General features: G+C 41.0%; 1 protein-coding gene across 3 annotated transcripts; it reads right to left on the bottom strand.

Annotated features, from left to right (window-relative positions):
* Positions 1-414: 414 nt before the first annotated feature.
* LOC139396211 (cytochrome P450 2K1-like) lies at positions 415-4,319 on the bottom strand. 3 transcript variants are annotated; one of them, XM_071143346.1, is made up of 5 exons: positions 3,995-4,319; positions 2,624-2,786; positions 1,131-1,280; positions 800-960; positions 415-531 (listed from the first exon to the last, which is right to left on the bottom strand). In XM_071143346.1, exons 1-5 carry the CDS (start codon positions 4,196-4,198, stop codon positions 430-432), a joined length of 780 nt encoding a protein of 259 aa, XP_070999447.1. In that variant the 5' UTR covers positions 4,199-4,319; the 3' UTR covers positions 415-429. The 3 variants fall into 3 exon arrangements, with proteins under 3 accessions (XP_070999447.1, XP_070999448.1, XP_070999446.1); XM_071143347.1 differs by having other exon boundaries at positions 423-536; XM_071143345.1 differs by lacking the exon at positions 415-531 and having other exon boundaries at positions 671-960.
* Between the last annotated feature and the right edge of the window lie 10,075 nt (positions 4,320-14,394).

Here is a 14,394-nt window from a genome sequence, read left to right as displayed (position 1 = left end):
CGTCAAGGGGGGGTACTGTCACAACTTCCGTCGAAGTTGGTGCCTCTCCTTGTTCGGGCAGTGATCCGCTAGCTGCCACCGATCTATGTTTCTTTTTCCATTTGTTTTGTCTTGATTGTACACACCTGGTTCCCATTATGTTAATATTTATTCCCTATTTAACCCACTGCTTCCCACATGGTTTTGTGAGTGTTTGTTCTTTGTTTAGTGTTCAATACTTCTGTGAGCTGATGTGTTTTCCCTACGTTGAAATGTTTATTTTCGAGTAAAGTATGTCTTTTACTCAGTTCTGTGTCCTGCACCTGACCCCGTCCTAACCGCTGCACATTGACACATGACACATTAGATAGCTTGGTGGGACAATCACATGTCACAGGTATAGGGTGTGGGGGGGGGGGGGGGGGTTTATTTAAGATACTTTTTGAGGAGTTAAAGTTTCAGGTGTTTTCGGAAGATGGGCAGGGACTCTGCTGTCCTAGCTTCAGGGGGAAGCTGGTTCCACCATTGGTGTGCCAGGACAAAGAGCTTGGACTGGGCTATGAGGATTTTATTTGATATGTTATACATCATGAATATTGTATATAATGATTTATAAGCAGCATAGTAATGGGTTATAAACGGTACAATAATGGTTTATAATAAGTTTACTGGCACATCAAGTAAAGTATAAATGAGTATGTACATTTTAATTTGCAAGAATTGATAACAGGCGTCTGTTTCCTAGTTTTATTGATTGCACTGAAACAGATTTTTTTTTTTTTAAACAGTAAAAACAAAATGGTCTGAATAAGCAGACTACCTGAATTGATGCAGAACCTGTAAGGTGAATACTCTCCTTGGCCCTGTCCGCCATGCCTGTGAATAGTGGGTCAGTGTATTCAAACCTGCTGCCATAGACAATGGCTGAGATTATGTTGGAGACGGCATAAAGCACAGACTGGGTGGTGTCAAATGCCTTACCTGTAATAGACAAAACATCTAATTAATTACAAAATAAGCTTTCCAGAACCCACACAATCACTTAGCTATTTACTAATAATGTGGTTAAAATAGCCTGATTTTAGCCTAGGCAACCCTGAAAATACATCATACTACTTCTACTACTAGTGTAGAGATACTGATTCTCTTACCCTCATGTTTTTCCAACACTTCAATCAGGTAGGGGATTTCCTCTAAGATTTTCTCCTCACTCCCTTTCTTGCCCATCCCAAAGTCTCTAAGGTTTGTCAGGGCAAAGCGCCTCATCTCTTTCCATGAGTCTCCATTGGCAAACAGAATCCCTGTAGAGAATGTAGTTTGTTTCCATGACAATTTAAAGTAATAATTATAAATAAATTACTATAATATGTCATTTCATAATGAGCATGTACCATATATATATGTATGTATGTATGTATATATATATATATATATATATATATATATATATATATATATATATATATATATATATATGTGTATATATATATATATATGTGTGTGTGTATATATGTGTGTGTGTATATATGTGTGTGTATATATATATATATATATATATATATATATATATATATATATATATATATATATATATATGTGTGTATATATATATATATATATATATATAATCTGCCAAATTATCTCTGCACCTTTTCTGGTCAGGATAATCTGTGTCTATTTAAGACATTTTAGACATCTATATTATTTGCAGCAGATTAGAGTAAGAACATTTGATGAATTGTGGAAACAGCCTGATCTCTGCATTCACCATTCTAGTCTGATCTCTGCATTCACCAATCTAGTCTGATCTCTGCATTCACCATTCTAGTCTGATCTCTGCATTCACCATTCTAGCCTGATCTCTGCATTCACCATTCTAGCCTGATCTCTGCATTCAACATTCTAGTCTGATCTCTGCATTCACCATTCTAGTCTGATCTCTGCATTCACCATTCTAGTCTGATCTCTGCATTCACCATTCTAGTCTGATCTCTGCATTCACCATTCTAGTCTGATCTCTGATTTCACCATTCTAGTCTCAAATGTCAGAAATGAGTGGTATTATTTTAAATGAACTTGTCAGCTATTGGATCACTTTCAACCAATCAGAGGACAGCCTAATTCAAGCACAGTAATTGGCAACATTGGTTGTTGTCCTAAACCCAACCATTGTTTCTGAGAGGGCACTGATTGGACCAGCCATTTTCTGGCTTATTCCAAAAGCCAATCTATTGGATAAAGGGCAGGCTGATACATGCAGCAAAACAGAATGGTGAATGCAGCAATTAGACTTGCTCCACCAGGCTAGAATAAGACTTTCAACAGATTGTGATGCATTTCATTTCCAACTCATCTCAAAGTGTCTGAAAGTGATTGTGTAGCTCAATAAAGTTTATTTAAAGTAACTGTTAGGTGAAAATCTCACTTTTAAAAGTTCATAATTTGTTAACTCATACCCACAATGTTGTTGACTCATCCTATGCTCATATTTGTGGCCAACACATAAATTGGAGAACAAACGCATGGATTTCTATTTTAGCTTGTTCATAGACTGCTTACAGAAATCAATAAGACAGGTTGTCATTTGGGTGAACTATCCCTTTAAGAATGGGACATAGCCAGCAGAAGAGTAAAATATCATTACCATGTCCTTGGTTGAAATCATAGAACACAGGAGTGATGTCCCTGTCCCCAAAGTCCTCTGCCTGGTTGACCAGCGCCTGCTTGACCGTCTTGTATCCTGCCAGAACAACCACTTTCTTGGGTCCAAAGTGAACCGTGAAGATGGAACCATATTTCTTGGAGAGCTGGACAGATAAAGTTTACATAAAGTACACCATAGACTCAGTTATGTCTCGTAATGATATATGACTAAGCACATAACTGGACACCACATACAGCTTGTTTAACATGTATCAGTCAAGAAATAGAGTGAAGACAGTGGTTTACAGTTGATGTCAGACCTTGGTTCAAATACCAGTCAATGTAATTAAATTACTTACAAACAATTAGTATTTAGACAAAGTTTTTTATTGGAAATACATTTGGAAAGTATTGGTGTCGAGCTCCCGCTCCCAATGTCACCGGTCTACTAACCACTGGTCCTGGCAACCATCATTATGCACACCTGGCAACCCATCATTATGCACACCTGGCAACCATCATTATGCACACCTGGCAACCATCATTATGCACATCTGGCAACCATCATTATGCACACCTGTGACTCATCAGTCACACCTGGACTTCATTACTCCCTTGATTACCTACCCTTTAAAAAGCACTCTTCTGTTATCCGTCATCAGATAGTATTGTTTATGTTTCCATGTCAGAAGTCTGGTCATGTCATTAACTGCACCGGTCATTAACTGCACCTATGTTACAAGTGGCATGTATTTACAACTACTTGTTGTTTTATTTGATGTAGTTGTTTTGGCTGTGTATTAGAAAATACTCAAAACACAAAATGTCAAATACTTAAGTACACTATGTACTTGAACCCAGGTCTGTTATAACAAGATCCCTGAAGGAATATTCCAAGGGTGCATCTCGGGCGCCGAAGACGTGGATGTCGATCTCTGATTCAGAGGGATTGTGTTAAATGCGGAAGACACATTTCAGTTGAATGAGTTCAGTTGTACAAATGACCAGGTATCCCCCTTTACTTTCAATATTCTAAAGTGACCTCATCTCTTTCCTTGCAACACATTGGTCACTGTCACAAAGTATTTTGTCCATAGCCTGGTTCCCAACAAAAAAACAGATCTGGGACCAGGCTACTTGGGTAGGATATATATATCTATTGAAATACACTACAGAATAGAACACTAAACAACATTAACCAGCTAAAAGCATATACAATGTGCCAGAGTTCATTCATCAGTTTGCTTACTGAACTTTCAAACCTGGTGAAATAGCAAAAAAACTACATACAGTAAGTGAGATAAAACAGATCAAATCTCACAGATCAAATCAACATGTTTTGTTCTGAAAGCAACGGATGACTTCATCTTACCTCGCAGAGAGTGCAGTAGGGCTTCTTGAGGTCCAGCTGGAGCATGTTACCAAGCAGGGGCAGCGGCCTGGGTCCTGGAGGCTCCTTCCCCTGTTCCTCAGAGCTGGAACCAGAGGAGCGGAGGTAGAGGACCAGCAGAAACAGCACAGTACCCAGCAGTGTCACTGTGCTTGATGTCTGTAGAAGACCTTCTATAAGAGACATCTTCAGACTGAGCTCATACACCTTATACTGGGCTAAAAATACAACACACCAATGCTCCGTTATGGAACAAGTGTGTGTGCTCAGAGAACTTCCACAACAACAGAACTCCAATGAATGCTATTTGTATAACCTCCCCACACCACTCTATTTGAGCAAGATGAGAAGAGGGAGGGTACAACCTCAGAGGAGGAGCTAAACAATGCAACTCCAGCAGGTCTGTCTACATATCATATAATTGTGAAACTCACATGATCTCATCTGCAGGTCATTGACAAACTCTCCATATGATTTGTGTCCTGGTCTCTCCAAAAAAGGTAATACATCGAAAGGCATTTATACGCCTTTATAGACCAGATTAACACATGTAAACTTTATTTCATCACCAAAGGGATGGTGAGGGTTACATAGATAGAATGAGGTTAAATCTAATCATATTTGGGATTTGATTGTGTTACTAAAGATCTTCAGAAATCCCCCTCTGTTGTCTATATACTTTGAAAACTCTATAAATATCATATAAAAACGATAATAAATTACTGATTGACATATATTTACATCTCCAATCATATATAAATAACTTTTTAGACACTTGAAGGTGTTCCACATTTGATGTTTTATTTGTTTAGTTTGAGTCAATGATGATCAGGTAAATGGTCTGGTAAAACTATCTTCAGTTCAGACAGTTGGAGAAAGAACAGGTCAGGCTGGACCCCAATAATCCCTCTGCCACGAGGTTACAAAGGTCAGTTTACACATTCCAAAGACAGAATACATTTCCAATCTCTGTAAAAGTCTGAAAACCTCTTCTTGAATAGAGGGAAGCATAACTAACAGAAGTCACCTTGCCCTGCATATACAGATACTTCATTAAAATACAACATTTAAAATATGCTTTTTCATCATAGTCCTATATTTGTATATCATGTGTAGTCTAAGCCAGAAGTCGACCCATGATTTAATATGCTCCCCAAAAGTTTTTGTCATTTCTTTTTTAAGATTTTCAAGGATTTGAGTGGAGATCTGCTTCCCCAACCTCCCACTCTCGATGGGTTAGTATTTCTCATCTCTCCTTTAAATTGATCAAATGAGGTTCACAACCCATGGTGCTACTGACAAATCTACAAAGGTAGATTTGTCATTTAATTTGTAATCAGATCCACATCTCTGGCTTTTGAATTACTATAGATTATTTAGGTTAGGAACCTAATGGTGTATGCACAAATCAATATAAATAAATGTTTTCTTTACACAGCTAATCAGAGAAATATTTTAGAGATTGTGGTTGTGAAAAAAAAGACACATGGGTCTGTACATCCATGTGTTTGCCCTGCCCTACAGCCACATCACCTCTGACATCTGCCTTTAACAAAATGGATCACTGCTCGGCTAAGAGGGAAATATACGCTCCCAGCCCTCTGCTCTATTACAACATTTTCATAAATAAATTGTGACTGACACTCACATAAGATTTTTGTTGATGGACAAAGGAATTCAGCTCAAAATGACTTTTGTTTAGGAAATCTGTTTGCAAATACTCCCAAAAATAGATATACAGGTTCATCCAGGTAACTGCCAAAATAAAGGAAACACAAACATAAAGCGTCTTAATACAGTGTTGGGCCATGATGAGCTAAAACAGCTTCAATGCACCTTGGCATAGATTTCACAAGTGTCTGGAACTCTTTTCTTCCATGAGAAATTCCATCATTTGTTGTTTTATTTATGGCTGTGGAAAACAGTCCCAGGCGCCACTCCAGAATCTGTGTTCAATTGGGTTGAGATCTGGTGACTGAGACAGACATGGCATAGGGTTTACATTGTTTTTATGCTCATCAAACCATTCATTGATTGTGGATAGGGGCATTGTCTTCCTATAGGGGTATAATCATGATAGTCAAAATAATGGCCCGCCCAGCATTTTTTACATGACCCTAAGTATGATAAGATGTTAATTGCTTGATTAAGGAGGGTAGGAACCACACCTGTGTGAAAGCACCTGCTTTCAATATACTTTGTATCCCTCATGTACTTTTGTTTCCATTATTTTTGGCAGTTACATGTATGTGGTCTGTCTCAATGTAATCAAAGTATGAAATTAGTATGGTATTGTGAAATATAATATCTGTTTGAGTTACTTGCTGTCAATGTACAAATGATAACAATTATGTTCCGGCCCAATGACTATCTGCTCAAGAAAAAATCTTCCTGCGGCTGAATGTAGTTGCCTACCCTCCTGGTCTAACCAGTGTGGAAATACACATTGGGCCCAAACTCTCTCCTCTGCAATATTGCCTCATAAATTGCCGCTGTATCATGGGCTTCCGATGTGCTGTCATCGTGGTTGGGTGATTACATCCAAACTCTGCAAACTCACAAAAGTGCACAACACACAAGAGTTGAAACAAAGGTTACTTTCTGTCAAAAAGGTGTGATTGTAAGGTCTGGTTCAACCTGACCCAGGGATCACTGACCGTTCTTAATCATACATAGCTCCTTGTTAACCAGCAAGTGAATAGCCAACTTGTCCCAAAAGAGCCGAGGGGGAAGTTGGAGAAGAAATGGCATAGAGGAGGTGTTACTTTTTGGAACAGCATTTTCGCTCACGGGTATGTGCTTACAGGAACAGTCATGTAATATATAGTGTAGGTTAACAGCAAGGATAAACCGCTATCATATGCCTTGATCATACAGATTCAAAAGATAGAATTAACCCTTGCAAAGGCTTCTGGGGTTGATCTCAAAGGCTCTCATATTTCTTATTGTCTGCTGATGGTTGATATTCAAACTGGTTAGATAGGTTTAGACTCTCAGAGCATTCACACCTGAGTAAAGCCAGCGTGTCTATGTATGCGGGTGACTCAACACTATACACATCAGCTACTAAAATGAGTGAAATTACTGCAGCATTTAACCCATAAGAGTCTAAGCCCTGCCTAAGCCGAGGGGTCTAAGCCATATGGAATTATATTAAGAATGTCATACCAAGGATCATTTAGCTATTTGATTTAGAATTTTAAGACCCCTTTTTTAGTGGACTTTACTCCTATAAGCCCATAGAAATGCATTGAATAACAGATTCACAACATGGAACAACAGATAGTCCCCCCAAAAATCTAAAGGAAGTTTGTTCTGAAGTGTCTGTCCTATATCTGAGTGATACAAGAAAGATCAGGAAACATATACACTAATGGTCAAAAGTTTGGACACACCTACTCATTCAAGGGTTTCTCTTTATTTTTTACAATTTTCTACTTTGTAAAATAATAGTGAAGACATTTAAACTATGAAATAACACATATGGAACCATGTAGTAACCAAAAAAGTGTTAAACAAATCAAAATATATATTATATTTGAGATTCCTCAAAGTAGCCACCCTTTGCCTTGATGACAGCTTTGCACCTTCCTGGAATGCATTTCAAATAACAGGTGTGCCTTCTTAAAAGTACATTTGTGGAATTTCATTCCCTCCTAATGTGTATTCTACAATGCAGAAAATAGTCAAAATAAACAAAAACCCTTGAATGAGTAGGAATGAGTAGGTTCTAAAACCGGTAGAGTATATATATTTATATATACAGTGCCTTGCGAAAGTATTCGGCCCCCTTGAACTTTGCGACCTTTTGCCACATTTCAGGCTTCAAACATAAAGATATAAAACTGTATTTTTTTGTGAAGAATCAACAACAAGTGGGACACAATCATGAAGTGGAACGACATTTATTGGATATTTCAAACTTTTTTAACAAATCAAAAACTGAAATATTGGGCGTGCAAAATTATTCAGCCCCTTTACTTTCAGTGCAGCAAACTCTCTCCAGAAGTTCAGTGAGGATCTCTGAATGATCCAATGTTGACCTAAATGACTAATGATAATAAATACAATCCACCTGTGTGTAATCAAGTCTCCGTATAAATGCACCTGCACTGTGATAGTCTCAGAGGTCCGTTAAAAGCGCAAAGAGCATCATGAAGAACAAGGAACACACCAGGCAGGTCCGAGATACTGTTGTGAAGAAGTTTAAAGCCGGATTTGGATACAAAAAGATTTCCCAAGCTTTAAACATCCAAAGTTGACGGCTCTCCTGCCCGAAGTCTCTGTTACCCCAGAACACGTCTTCATGGTGTATGGAGCAGAGTTGTCATTGATGTCGAAGAGACTGAAAAACTCTGTCTTGGCCAGAGATTTGTTACTCTTTCTCTCTTTTCCCAGCCGGATAAGCTTTGACTAGGCATATTTTTGAACATGATCTTGGATTGACTGCCTCACCACAGATCTCTGTACACTTTGAGGTGACAGATAGAAGAGCATCGTCACCTTGCTCCCCACCATGCTCTTTCTCTGCTGTAGCGGTGTCTGTATATGAAGGGGCTGGGCCTGGATGCAGAGCAGCAAGATGCCTGTCGCTGTCGCACTCAGAGCACTTGATTGAAACCTTACAGTCTTTAGCTCTGTGCTGAGTTGACCCACAACATCGGAAACAAATGCCATTGTCTTTGAGATATGATTTGCGCTCATCTAGAGTTTTGTATCTAAACCCACGACACTTTTTAAGAGGATGAGGCTTGTTATGTATTGGACAGTGATGGTCAGGGTTTTCAACCTTTGTCTTACTGGGTTTGGTTTGGTGGTCTGAGGCCTCAGATGACACATCTGTCTTGTATACAGTCACAGGTGTCTTGCTGCTGTACCTGGCAGGTTTCTCACTTTTCATGGGCACCTGGTTAGTTGAGGTGTAGAGGGTGAAGCTGGGGTCATTTCTAATTTTCGCCTGATTCCTGATGAATCTCGAGAAGAACGAGAATGGTGGGAATGCTACCCGATAGTCCTCCTTATATTTGGATCCCTGTGCTATCCATTTTTCTTGTAAACTGAATGGAAGTTTCTCTACAATAGGGTTTACCCCCCGAGATGTGTCCAGATAAGCGAGGCCTGGAAGGTACCCTTCTACTTTAGCACACTCCAGTTCGAGAAGAATGTCACCTAGTTCTCTTAGTTTGTGATTGTCTTTGTTAGCCAGTTTTGGAAAATCCTCAATTTTCTTCAACAGTGCATTCTCGATCACTTCGGGTGTACCATAGCACTCTTCTAGTCGTTGCCAGACCATGTTAAGTCCTGCTGTTGCGTTGAAAATATGGACAGATCTAATTCTGTTTGCTTGCTCAGACGACTCTGCCCCTAGCCACTTGGTAATTAGATCTAACTCTTCCCCGGCTGCTAAATTCAAGTCTCTGGTTGCATTGAGAAAGGATGCTTTCCATGCCCAATAATTTTCAGGGCGATCATCAAACTTCAGGAGTCCGGAACTCACCATCTCACGGCGTAGGAGGTACTTGATGAGGTCTGGTGCCACTTGTGACTCAGGGAAGTTGTGTGTGTGTGACTGGAAGTGGGCTTGTTTTCCATTTCCACCATGCTGCTGTTCCTTTCTTTTGAACGGAGAGTCTCTGCTCATGTTCTGTTGTTTGCTACTTTCTGGATTATGGCATGTAGCTGGGTCAACACTAAGCTCTTGTTTCTCCACTTCAAATGGAAGTTCAGCAAAGTAGGGCCTAGCATGTTGTTGCACATACTCACATGTATGTTGGACTGGACTTAAGGGCTGTGTCCCTGTGTCTAGTTCTTTGCGAAGCTCTCTGCGTTCTGATTCTACAGCTTCTTCAAAGGCTGCAGCTTCAGCCAACGCAGCAGCAGCTGCTCTCTCAACTTGGAGAACATATAAAGTTGCCTCGAGTTCAGCTTTTTGCTTCATCACAGAAGCTTCCTTCTCAGCATAGGAAACTTGTGCACGCGCTGCGTCTGCCTTGGCGCGTGCTTTGACGGCTGCAAAACTCGCCGTTGAGGATCTGCTTGACTGTTTTGACGACCTTGATCTTGTAGATTGAGACTTGGTCCCAATGTGCTGAAGAGGCTCCTCCATCTCTCTCTGTTGAACACCTGGCTCTGGTTGTTGCATCGTAGACTGCTGGTCTTCCCTAGGATAAGAGGCTTTGTTGGCTGATGAACGTAGAAACATAACCACCGTGTGTAGTTATTCTTGTGCTTGAGCCCGCTGTGATGATGTTTTTTCACTATTCTGCCCTTGAGTTGCGTTCCCATGCAAAACTAGACAGATAGCTAACAACTAAGTCTTCAATAAAACTCCCAAGGCGTGACTTTTCTTGAATGAATATATTGAAAACGTTTATGTTGTGAAACTGCAAAATACAGAAAAGAATATACTTTAGTATTCAATTCACACCGACAGTAGCTGTACATTATACATTTGAAGTTGCATAAATACAAAGCACGCGCTAAGGTACCATGCATCTGGCATGATGCCAAACCATATAGCTAATTGTTACTCATATGGTAATTGGCTCCTTTCATTACTCTAATAATGTACAACCATTTATGTAGAATAACAAAGCATATTACACTAGGAACAGTAACAAAACTACAGTATTGTATATTTTACAATTCGTTTGCATGACGCACGAGCGAAGTAATACAGCTAACGACATACATGAAAAGCATTGCAATTTGTGAGTAAATGCAACCAACATTGACATGTAAGCAACTCTATCAATAACAAGATTATAATCATTAGCTAAATGCTTGAATTGAACTTACAAACAAATGTTTTCCAAGGCTGAAGCGTGACAAGAAATAACTACATTGAAAGACCTGCACCGTAGCGTTGTTTGTAGCTGCTTCTATGCGTGCAGAACAAATTCTCTACTTTCTGTTTGCGTAGTCTTTCTAAGTACCAGAAACATCCACTAGGGGGCAAATAACACCATTGCACACAATGAAAATCCAATTGAACCCTTGTAATAAAATAATCTGTTACCTTCTAACAGGATGGCAGCACACTCCCCGCCTGGTATAATGAAATTGTGCCACTATGAAATAAAACATATCAAGAAACAAATAATGCCCTTTCTATTTTTATCTTTTGTCTCTAGGATGCTTCAGAAAGAAGAACAACAATCTCTGAGATTGGTCTCAGAAACACCTTAGCAGCTCCTTGCTTGACAATTTTTAGTTCTACTTTCCTAACCTTTTTGTCACTACTGGGAAAGGTTTTTACCACAAGCCCGACTGGCCAGTCATTTCTGTGTGCCTGACTGTCTTTCAATAAGACAACATCTCCCACTTTTACATTTGGCTTTTCTGCTGTCCATTTTCTGCGTCTCTGCAGCGTTGTCAGGTACTCCTGTCTCCACCTTTTCCAAAAGGTGTCAGCGAGACACTGGACTTGCTTCCACTTTTTCCATGTCTCTTCTTTTTCTGTGGGAAGAGGGACATCCCACTCACTCTGATCAGAAGAGAGTTCTCTGATTAAGGCTTTACCTTGCATTGTTATTGGAGCCACGAACCCAAGGGGGTCATAAAGACTATTCACTGTGGACAGGATGCCTCTCCGCGTAAAAGGCTTCTCATTGTGGGACACCTGGAATGAGAAGCTGTCTGTTTCCAGGTTCCAGGAAAGTCCCAGACTCCGTTGAAAGGGAAGAGGATCCACTCCTAGGTCCAGATCTTTTAAGTCTTTCGCACGGTCCTCCATAGGGAAGGCTTCCATAACTGTTTTGCTATTGGATGCAATCTTGTGTAGTTTCATGTTGGACTCCGCCAACATTGCTTGTGTTTTTCTTAGAATGTTGATAGCTTCTTCTGTAGTAGCTACTGATGTCAGACCATCATCGACGTAGAAGTTCCTCACTACATATTGCTTGGGTTCTGACCCGTGTTCCTTCTCACCCTGTAGCGCTGCTCGTCTCATGCAGTAGATGGCTACGGCTGGTGAAGGGCTGTTCGCAAATACATGCACTTTCATCCTGTACTCGGTTATGTTTCTATCTGGGTTGTTGTCTTCATACCAGAGAAACCTTAAGTAATCTCTGTGATCCTCACGTACACCAAAACAGTAAAACATTTGTTGCACATCTGCTGTTAGTGCAATGCAATCCTTGCGGAAACGCATTAGGACACCCAAGAGTGTGTTGTTTAAGTCTGGACCACTGAGCAGAACATCGTTAAGTGACACTCCTTGACACTTAGCACTGGAGTCAAATACTACTCGTATTTGTTCAGGCTTTTGTGGATGGTAAACACCAAATATGGGCAGATACCAACGTTCTTTGTCTCCCTCTAGTGGCTGTGAAGGTTCGGCTTGGTCGTTATCCAGCATCTTTTGCATGAAGTCAATAAAGTGACGCTTCATGTCAGGCTTTTTGTCTAAAGTCCTGCGAAGTGATGTGAGACGGTTCATGGCCTGCTCCCTGTTATTAGGGAGGCGACGTCTAGTGGGGCGAAAGGGTAGTGGAGCCACCCAGTTATTTCCATCATCCTGGAAAACCTGTTTGTCCATAATGTCCAAGAAGGCTTTGTCCTCCACTGATGGTGCTGGTTTATCATCGTCTTGTGTTTTGTCGAACACGGAACATCCCAGGCTGTCTGTGTTCACAGTTGTGATTGGATCTCTCGAGTGCACTGTAGAGGGAGAGATGTGTTTCTGAGCTACGCTGTTGTAGTTCTCTTTTACCTGGATGATGTCAGGGCAAGGGCTCAGATAGGATGTGCGACCATTTTGAAGTATGTTTGTCCTGAACACGTTAACTTTGGCTGGTCGGTGAGCCGTTCCCAGACAGACCTCACCCACGATGACCCACCCAAGGTCGAGTCGCTGTGCATAAGGAGTGTCGTGGGGCCCATTGATTTGCTCTCGTACCTTGTGTACCCTTAAGATGTCTCGTCCTAAGAGCAGGAGGATGGGAGCGTCTGGGTCCACTGCTGGAATTTTGTCCATAACTGGTTGCAGATGGGGATGATGATGCGCAATGTCGGGGGAGGGAATCTCCATCCTATCGTCTGGCATCATATCACACTCTATCAGAGTAGGGAGAGTGAGCTGCACGTGTCCATCTATAGACTCCACCATGAAGTTGACGGCTCTCCTGCCCGAAGTCTCTGTTACCCCAGAACACGTCTTCATGGTGTATGGAGCAGAGTTGTCATTGATGTCGAAGAGACTGAAAAACTCTGTCTTGGCCAGAGATTTGTTACTCTTTCTCTCTTTTCCCAGCCGGATAAGCTTTGACTAGGCATATTTTTGAACATGATCTTGGATTGACTGCCTCACCACAGATCTCTGTACACTTTGAGGTGACAGATAGAAGAGCATCGTCACCTTGCTCCCCACCATGCTCTTTCTCTGCTGTAGCGGTGTCTGTATATGAAGGGGCTGGGCCTGGATGCAGAGCAGCAAGATGCCTGTCGCTGTCGCACTCAGAGCACTTGATTGAAACCTTACAGTCTTTAGCTCTGTGCTGAGTTGACCCACAACATCGGAAACAAATGCCATTGTCTTTGAGATATGATTTGCGCTCATCTAGAGTTTTGTATCTAAACCCACGACACTTTTTAAGAGGATGAGGCTTGTTATGTATTGGACAGTGATGGTCAGGGTTTTCAACCTTTGTCTTACTGGGTTTGGTTTGGTGGTCTGAGGCCTCAGATGACACATCTGTCTTGTATACAGTCACAGGTGTCTTGCTGCTGTACCTGGCAGGTTTCTCACTTTTCATGGGCACCTGGTTAGTTGAGGTGTAGAGGGTGAAGCTGGGGTCATTTCTAATTTTCGCCTGATTCCTGATGAATCTCGAGAAGAACGAGAATGGTGGGAATGCTACCCGATAGTCCTCCTTATATTTGGATCCCTGTGCTATCCATTTTTCTTGTAAACTGAATGGAAGTTTCTCTACAATAGGGTTTACCCCCCGAGATGTGTCCAGATAAGCGAGGCCTGGAAGGTACCCTTCTACTTTAGCACACTCCAGTTCGAGAAGAATGTCACCTAGTTCTCTTAGTTTGTGATTGTCTTTGTTAGCCAGTTTTGGAAAATCCTCAATTTTCTTCAACAGTGCATTCTCGATCACTTCGGGTGTACCATAGCACTCTTCTAGTCGTTGCCAGACCATGTTAAGTCCTGCTGTTGCGTTGAAAATATGGACAGATCTAATTCTGTTTGCTTGCTCAGACGACTCTGCCCCTAGCCACTTGGTAATTAGATCTAACTCTTCCCCGGCTGCTAAATTCAAGTCTCTGGTCGCATTGAGAAAGGATGCTTTCCATGCCCAATAATTTTCAGGGCGATCATCAAACTTCAGGAGTCCGGAACTCACCATCTCACGGCGTAGGAGGTACTTGATGAG

Source organism: Oncorhynchus clarkii, unplaced genomic scaffold, assembly GCF_045791955.1.
Source record: "Oncorhynchus clarkii lewisi isolate Uvic-CL-2024 unplaced genomic scaffold, UVic_Ocla_1.0 unplaced_contig_518_pilon_pilon, whole genome shotgun sequence".
NCBI classification, from domain to species: domain Eukaryota; kingdom Metazoa; phylum Chordata; class Actinopteri; order Salmoniformes; family Salmonidae; genus Oncorhynchus; species Oncorhynchus clarkii.
Note: the sequence above shows the minus strand (reverse complement) of the source record. Positions and strands in the feature narration are given on the sequence as shown.

Coding starts and splice junctions, on each gene's coding strand:
- LOC139396211 (XM_071143345.1), bottom strand. CDS start 4,198: ATGTCTCTTATAGAAGGTCTTCTACAGACATCAAGCACAGTGACACTG. Junction 2,787..3,994: donor CCTACTGCACTCTCTGCGAG/GTAAGATGAAGT, acceptor TTATCTGTCCAG/CTCTCCAAGAAATATGGTTC. Junction 961..1,130: donor AGTGTTGGAAAAACATGAGG/GTAAGAGAATCA, acceptor TGTCTATTACAG/GTAAGGCATTTGACACCACC.